We start from the raw sequence: 8,882 nt of genomic DNA, 5'->3' as shown, positions 1-8,882 counted from the left end.
TGTGCGGACTGAAAGGTCCCAGGTTCGATTCCGGTCAAGGGCATGTACTTGGGTTGCAGGCACATCCCCAGTGGGAGATGTGCAGGAGGCAGCTGATCGATGTTCTCTCTCATCGATGTTTCTAACTCTCTATCTCTCTCCCTTCCTCTCTGTAAAAAATCAATAATATATATTTTTAAAAAATAAAATGAGTTATACCAACATGATAGATTTTCAATGAATTGTTTTGGAAAAGGGTTTGAGAATAAATTGGATTTGTGTAGAATATTCTACATGAAAGTGTAAAATTCTGTGGAAAATATTTGTGTACTACTTAACATTTTATGTCCCTTTTTTAAACCTTCAGATGCATGTGTAATATCAGAAGAAATCATGAAAGAACATAACATACAGTTGAAATGGTCATATGCAAAAAAAATGTATTCTGGAACGAATGATTATGTTGAGTTTATGTGTCGATCTCCCTATCGTAGAGTGTCACCAGCATCTGCATTCCGAGTACAATGTCATGAAGGAAAAATGGAGTATCCCACTTGTGCATAACATGAGAGCTATGTGGCCATTTCCCCATTAAAATATGCGCCTCATTCAGAATGTTTTAATATTAATCTCATTCTTCTCAATTTATTTATGGGTGGTTTTGAGACTCTAATTTCAGAGGAAAAAAATAAAAAATGCTTGTCTCCATCTTCACCTTAAAATTATTCCACAAACATGTCAAAACCAAACTGTGTCACACTCATGTTGGCAGTAGATGGTAGAGGTTATTACTTAGTTTTGCTTATCTATCCATGGCTCACTATAACCCCTAAATGATGAAACGCAACATCTACTCTCCATCTAGCACATACAATCACTCAAACTGGTCATAAAGAGTTATTAGATTCTAATCAGGGGCATAGGTATTGTAACACGGACATGAAAGCTGATAAAAAAATAAAATACCGAGTATAAACACGTAGAACGCATTCACCCAGTGTGCTGTGAAAAGTGAGCCAACGTTCACAGGACAGAGACTGGCAGGAAACACAGTGAAACACCTACCATAACTACAGTTCCATTTAGATATAATAGGCGTGGGCATTGGGGTTCAATTTTGGTATGCTCCTATTCCTCTATCTTTAACATATATCACCTTTGATCCACAAGAATATGTTAATTTAAATTCAACACATATGAAAAGTAAAACAATACATGCTCTGATGAGTATAAAGAACTCTTTCATGATGATGTGGGCATATGGTCAGGGAAAACTGCAATAATCAAAAACAAATTGATTGCCAAAAAAGGATATTATAAATCCTAGACCAGCTACTAAAAAGAGAGATCTAATCACCAACAAATTGTATAAAATGAAATGCTAAAAGGATAGACGAATGTAAAATACAGGGGATTCTAAAGAGTACATGGGCCAAATTAGAAGCAACTGGCAAATGGCATAAGTACATCCATCAATAGTAATTACTGATATTAAGTTACAATTACAAGCCAATAAGAAAGAAGAAGTAGAATTGAATAAAGAGAAAACCTAGTTATGAGCTGGCGCCCCATGTGTGTGTGAGTGTGTGTGTGTGTCCGTCTGTCCGCTGGGGGCCTGCCCCCAGCCGCACCGTTGAGGCTCAGAGCAGGCCACCCTCTGTGTTGATCTCTCAGGCTCTGGGCTGCACCTGTGTGTGTTCTCTCGGGTATAGGGCCACACCCAGCCCCTCCTCCTGAGCTGCTCATGACCATTATGGAGTCCCAACCTCATTTTCATATTACTTCTTTATATATATGTATATATAGACTAGAGGCCCAAAGCATGAAATTCATGCAAAAGTAGGCCTTCCTTCCTCTGGCCCCCAGCACCAGCTTCCCTCTGGCACCCGGGACCCAGGTTTCCCTTGCAGCCCCTGCTTCATCTGGAGAGTCATCCAGAAGGACGTATGTTCTAATTAGCATATTAAGCTTTTATTATTATAGATTGAACTGTAGTTATGGTAAGTGTTTCATTGTGCTTCCTGCTAGTCTTTGTTCTGTGAACGTTGGCTCACTTTTCACAGCATACGGGTGAATGTGTTGCTGTGTTTATACTTGATATTTCATTTTTATCAGCTTTCATGTCCATGTTACAATAGCTATGCCCCTGATTAGAATCTAATACCTCTTTATGACTTGTTTGCCAGATGAATATGTAGACAATGTTTTATTTCATCACTTGGGGGGTATAGTGAGCTACGGATAGATAAGAAAAACTAATAACCTCTACCATCTATTGCCAACATGGATATGACATAGTTTAGTTTTGACATGTTTGTGAAGTAATTTTAAGGTGAAGATGTTGACATGCATTTTTCCCCCTTTCCTGTGAAATAAGAGTCTCAAAATGCCCCCACATACCATTTTGGTTTGTCATATTTGAGATGCATATAGAAGTGATCTGTTGATTGGTCTTAGGTTACAATGACATCTTCCGCATAGTATTTAACACAAATTCTGACTAATGAATAAAAATGAGTTAAACCAAATCAGAAAAGTAAATTGAGAAGAACTGGATTCAAAATAAGAAATTCTGAGTGAATTGAATGAATTTTTTATTCATCGTCATCGTCGTCGTCATCATCGTCATCATCATCATCATCATCATCATCACCATCTGATGGTATGCCTGGCATATAACTATCATCTTGTTCATAAGTGGAATACTCCAGTTCTCCTTCTTGACATTTTACTTGGAATGCAGATGGTGGTAGCACTTCACTACCGCTAGGTTGACACACAAATCAATATAATCTTCCATTGTAAAATAAGATTTTCTCGCATCTACCCATCTCAGCTGTATGTTATGTTTTCTCAATATTTCTTCTGATACTACACATGCATCTGATGGTTAAAAAAAAGAACATAAAACTAAGTATTAGACAAATAACTTCCACAATTTCTTCTGATATTACACATGGATCTGAAAGTAGGAGAAATGAATAAAAGCAATTAGTAACCTTTCCTTTTATAAACAAATAAACCTTCAACCCAATGACTAGCTTAGAGGATGAAGTAATGGAAAGAGCTCATGTACATCATCAATGTGGGCCGAGTCCTGTTCTCCGCCCCAATCGGTGGGCCCTCACAGCTCCTCAGCAGGCACTGCTCCTCCTCACACACCAGGAAGCTGAGGGGACGGAAGGTCAGGCACACCTGTCCAAGGTCTCCTTTTTGCCCCACTGACCTCCCCCACCCCCCGGCACATGCCCTCACCCCCCTAGTGTCTGTGCTTGCATATAAGCATAACTAATTTAATTTTTTTAATGGTATGACATCATTATATAATAGAAGCCTAATATCTAAGTGTCTGGTCTTCAGGTCGGCCATTCAACCAATCAAAACATAATATGCCAATGATATGCTAAGGCCACTCAACCAGCTCGCTATGATGTGCACTGTGCACCAGGGAACAGGGAACAGACAGTTGAACAGTCAAGCAGTCGCTATGACATGCACTGACCATCAGGGGAAAGATGCTCCAACCAGTAGGTGAGCGTGCTGCTGGGGTCTGGCTGATTGGGACTGAACGAGATGGGCCAGACACATCCTGGAACCCTCCCTCATCCCTCCCCAGCTGACCAAATTCCGCATCCCTCCCCAGGCCCAATCATGCATTGGTGGGGTCCCTCAGCCTGGCCTGCACCCTCTCACAATCCTGGACCCCTCGGGGGAAGTCGGAGAGCTGGTTTCAGCTTGATCCCACAGGCCAGACCTAGGGACCCCACTGGTGCACAAATTTGTGCACTGGCCTCTAGTTGATTAATAATATTATATATGGGCTTCAAATGTTCAATTCTATGAAATAGCATCTGTATATTGCTTTGTGTGACCACCACCAGAAGTCAAATCATCCTCCATCACCATATGTTTGACCCTCTTTATGTTCTACTACTGCCTCCGCTTCTCTCTGATAATCACCATATTGTTGTCTGTGCCTATGAGATTTTGTCTGTTTTTTTTTATCTGTTTGTTTTAATTTTATATCCCACATATAAGTAAAATCAATAGTTCAAATTTGTCTGCCGGACTTATTTCACTGTGCATGATATTCTCAAGGCCCATCCGTGATATCACAAATGGCAGTATTTCATCTTTTCTTCTGGCTGAGTAATACTCCATCGTATATTTGGAAGACATCTCTATCTAATCATATATGAAATTTTGAAAATAGCATGGACTCCTATTTCTCTTCTCTTGACCCAAGTATTTTATATTCTAGTTTAGCCACCACTGACATTGATAAGGCCTTAGACATAGCTAAATGTTCTGTTCCAACACATCCCATTAACTATTCCATGATGAAACATGATAGAATTACACATATGACGCCTGATATCCAAAAGTTTTTCAAATGTTCCTCAGTACATGCAGATGCTGTTTACATCCAAAAGGATATATTATGTGGGGTCTACATACCTGTCAAAACACTTTTTCTGATCTTTCCTTCTTAACTTTACTAATCCAAGCAAAAATTTACCTCCTTGCTTTAACATACCATATTTCTATGTAATTTCTTACATGATGTTTGATGTTGCCTTTGATAATCTTAAGGGCTCTCTGCAAATTTCAATTCCAAGACTCAAGTAAAGTCTTACCTGTGTCACAGAACTGCTTTTATGTTCCCAGAAAATGGACACTGCTTTCTATTCTTCGTGGGAGGAATAAGTCTTGCTTGTGCTGGGAGACATGTCCAACTGTACAATCATCTAAACTTGAGATTAGAACTTACCTTGGAAATTCAATACTTTCTTTTCCAGGGAACCTAGTTTGGAGCTATTCCTAGACCAGTGGTCGGCAAACCGGCTCGCCAGCCACATGCAGCTCTTTGGCCCCATGAGTGTGGCTCTTCCACAAAATACCACGTGCGGGCACACACGTACATACAGAGCAATTGAAACTTCATGGCCCATGTGGAGAAGTCGGTTTTCAGCCTGGGTGAGTCTATTTTGAAGAAGTGGTGTTAGAAGAAGTGGGGGGTGTCGGTTGGTTGGGCGATGGAAGACTCGGCGCAGGCATACCCTAGTTAAGTGAATAACGATGTACCTACCTATATAGTTTAAGTTTAAAAAATTTGGCTCTCAAAAGAAATTTCAATCATTGTACTATTGGTATTTGGCTCTGTTGACTAATGAGTTTGCCGACCACTGTTCTAGACTATTCTGACTTGGGTATATTAGCTTTGATTTCCGGTCCTGGACTTACTGGGTTTGCTGTAATCACCCACAGAAGGGGACGCATACACAGGAGAGGATGAGTCATGTAGGGTCCACAGTGGGATCAGCTAATGTATCAGAATCAGCCTCTCCAAATGTTCCTGTTTAAAGGACCTTTATCATTGTTCACGTAGGGATTCTCCAAGCTCACAGCCCTACACACGAGTCTCCGAATGTGAGACATTGAGCAGGAGAGCTATTGGTGAGCACAGTTCTAGACTGTGACTGCATGACTAGTAGACTGCACACCGGCTCATCAACATCACCCTCATGGTCTCAGGATCCAGAAGAATCTAGGGGACCTTGAGAGGACAACATACATGTAGACTTTTCAGCTCTTGGAAAAGGAAAAGCTGGAATGAAAATACTTACTAAAGCAGGTTGGCAAGTGGGTCCAGCCGCCCGCACCACACACCATGGAGCCGTTGGTGCTTCCATCTCTGTTTTCGTAGCCATCCAGGCACTGGTAGTCCAACGTGTCATTGAGTCGAAATGGTCTTCCAGTGATTAAAGCTGTGGCATTCTCAAATATGGGCATGTCACAAAGTTCTAAAGCAAAATAAAGGTGACCATTGTGTTTCTAATGCCGTATCATGTAGAATCCAACTGAGAAAAATCTCATTCCGGCAATACTAACCTTTACCATCACTGTGTGGATCAGTGAATGTCCTTAACCAGAAAGGAAAGAGCCCTGGAATGGGGCGGGGAGAGATCTACAAACCTGCACAGCGATTCTAGATTCTTTGGTGACTACATCCCCCTGGAGTGGAGGGCGGAACCCCCTGAGAATGGGCGGAACCCAACTACTGAGGAAAGAGCTGCCAGGAAACAACAAATTCCAAGATCCCAGTGCACACCCAGGTCTTTTTTTTTCAGTGCACGCCCAGCACTGGAAACATTCAGATTAATCAGTCACATGGGAACAGGTCTTAAACACCAATCACTTAGTAGAGAGACTAGAAGAGGCCTCCTCCATCCAGACCCTGAACAAACTCTTCTGTGGAAAGGCTCCCACACCAGCCTTATCATTTGAAAAATAAGCATTAGTGGAAACTATTGCCAAGATAGCAAAGCCTTACAAAGCCCAGAGGAAACCTGTCCTGCATTATTAACAGAGGAAGGAGGAGGAGGAAGAAGAGGAAGAGGAGGAGGAGGAGAAGGAGAAAGAGGAGGAGGAGGTAGAGAAATGTTCAAAATATTCTCTGGAACCGAAACCAGCAAGATGTGGCCTCTTTTATACCCTTTCCTACCCGAAAGCATGTGCCACATATATGCCAAAAACCAGCCGTTACTTCAAGAGGAAATATGAGTCATTAGTAATAGAATAATAGATAGTGTGGATATGTGTGGATAAGTTCAGGTAAGGTGACCAGAACTTCCCTTCCTGTCCTTCAGAAAATGTGTGTCCTAACACCCTAGCAGACATGAATTCTTGCCTACTGCATTTTCATTTCAGTTCTATGAATTTTAATCTGGACACTGAAATATGGGCAACCGAGTTCAATATTCACATTTAGCTTTTGAAAGAGTCTAAGTGTGGTTTTCACTTAGTGGTCTCCTGGGGGTGAGCAAATAATATAGAAATGTCTAAACATTTAATTATAATGAACTTTAAAAAATGTTTTCCAATAAAGAATAAAACAGCGAGGAAAAAAGAAAAAGAAAAGAAAAGAAATGGCGTTTCCACTCATACACACTTGAAAAAAATAAAACCAAGTAGGGCCACTGGCAAAACAAGGAGCTGATAGAAACCTTTTACCACAGTTATTACAGGTGAATCTTAGACAATTACAAACAGACTGGATCTTAGACTAGTTTACTTACTGACACGGATGCATCTGGGAGGAGGGCGCCAGCCATTCTCTGTACAGGTCATTGAGGTCTGCTTGTTTTGAAGCGTGTAGCCAGGATAGCAATTAACATGTACAGATGTGCCCTGCAAATAGCTTTGTTCAGATTTTGGACGATGCCCATTTTCCAAATCATTGAAAATGCATTTTCCTGAGAATTATAAAACGATGATAAAAGAAAAAACACAAACATTTGATAAAAATAACAAATTAAAAACTATCCTTACAACATTTAAATGAGAATCCATAAGCATTCAAAAATAGCACATGACTTAAGAAAGACTATAGCTGCTACCAATGTTTTTAAATCAACATGAAATAGTATTTATCTGTAGTTTCCACAACTAAAATATGTATAAGTGCTAAGGACAGGCTTGTAGAATCTATGTCTATGTCTCGTGCTGTTAATAAAGACCTTTGATGACAGAGACATCCAGTGTTGGTCTTTCTGCTCAGAGACTCATCCTCCACCTACTTCCCCCACAGGCTTAGGGAGCTCACGTTGGCTCTCTCCACTCCGGACTATGGCTACGGGCACAGGACAGAGAGGTTCACTCACTGCGGCAGGGCACTTCCGGGGTCCAGCCATCTCGTGTGCAAGTCATGTATTCCCACTTGCTATGTGAAGGAGTCACATAGATGTCCTCACAGGAATAGTAAAACCATTGTCCTACTGATACTGGGAAGGATGGTCTATATTTTTCTTCCCCATGTAGGCGTCCATGTTTTATTTCTGGAAAGTCACAGGGCTTAACTAGCAAGTAAAACAAACAAAACACAGTATAAGTAATGTTTTTACCTTAATATAAATGTAAAGAGAGACACCTTGTTTCATTGATGAATTATATTCTCATATGCTCATAATTATACTCATTGCATTAGGCTTTCTAGGACAAGAGAAGTTATCATCTTCAGATCATGTAATACATGTTCCATGATCATTTCACAATATATACAAATACGGAATCATTATAGTGAACACCTGAAAGTAACACAACACTGTAGGTCAATATCATCTACATAAACCATCACTCTCCCTGTCACTGTCATGCACACTGAGGCCTGTGTCACAGTGGTCAGGCCTCCTCATTAAGGCACCTGACTGTCCACATTCATTTGGCCTTGGCCTTGAATGAACACTGAACCATTGACCCAGAACCAGGTTGCTAAGTGGCTCCCCACCCTGACCCGCCAAGGCTGAAACGGGGCTGTTGGCTGAGGCTGTATGTTTGGGGGCGTTTGTTGCACAGACATCAATACCTCATGTACTAGGTGTTGACTGGTAGTGTTCTTACCCAGTGATCTAATTCACATATTAGAATATTAGTGAGAGAAACGTATATTCATACATACACATATTTAACACTGATTAGCAAAAAAATTAAAGTTTTTATTAACAAAAATGTGGTTTTGATATTAGAATTGGAGACTTTGGAAATCAAAGACTGCCTTGAGCCTCTGTGTTACCTTCTCAGTGAGGCCAAGATTTGGACTTATTAGGTCGCCTTTCATTTTCATTTATTTTTTATCAATGTCAGAGAGGAATGGAGAGAGAGGGGGGGAGGGAGGGAGGGAGGGAGGGAGGAAGGGAGAGAGAGAGTCATTAATGGACAGAGAGAATCATGGATCAGCTGCCTCCTGCACGCCCCACTCTGGGAATCAGCTCACAACCCGGACATGAGCCCTGATGGGTGATCGAACGGTGACCTCCTGGCTCAAAGTCGATATTAAATCACTGAGCCACTCCAGCCAGGCAGATCCCCTGATTTTTAAGTTTAAGAGAAGTAATTGTGGAATT

At 41.0% G+C, this 8,882-nt stretch overlaps 2 protein-coding genes across 2 annotated transcripts in view; one reads left to right on the top strand and one right to left on the bottom strand.

Moving 5' to 3' along the window:
- The window catches only part of LOC102763280 (complement factor H), a 73,877-nt gene extending 73,269 nt beyond the window's left edge, over positions 1-608 (top strand). Inside the window, exon 25 of the mRNA XM_015559997.1 lies at positions 347-608. Coding sequence (XP_015415483.1) covers positions 347-543 — 197 coding nt within the window. The 3' untranslated portion in view covers positions 544-608. The remainder of the gene's footprint in view (positions 1-346) is intronic.
- Positions 609-2,556: 1,948 nt separating this feature from the next.
- Positions 2,557-7,883, bottom strand: LOC102762986 (complement factor H-like; the record flags this gene model as incomplete). Its single annotated transcript, XM_015559996.1, has 5 exons — positions 2,557-2,868; positions 5,607-5,783; positions 6,485-6,525; positions 7,055-7,235; positions 7,644-7,883. Coding segments are annotated over 5 exons (800 nt in total), but the record flags the coding sequence as incomplete, so codon positions are not given.
- Positions 7,884-8,882: the final 999 nt, after the last annotated feature.

The sequence above is a fragment of the Myotis davidii genome, unplaced genomic scaffold, assembly GCF_000327345.1.
Source record: "Myotis davidii unplaced genomic scaffold, ASM32734v1 scaffold875, whole genome shotgun sequence".
In the NCBI taxonomy this organism is placed as follows: Eukaryota; Metazoa; Chordata; class Mammalia; order Chiroptera; family Vespertilionidae; genus Myotis; species Myotis davidii.
This window is presented reverse-complemented; position numbering and strand designations above follow the sequence as displayed.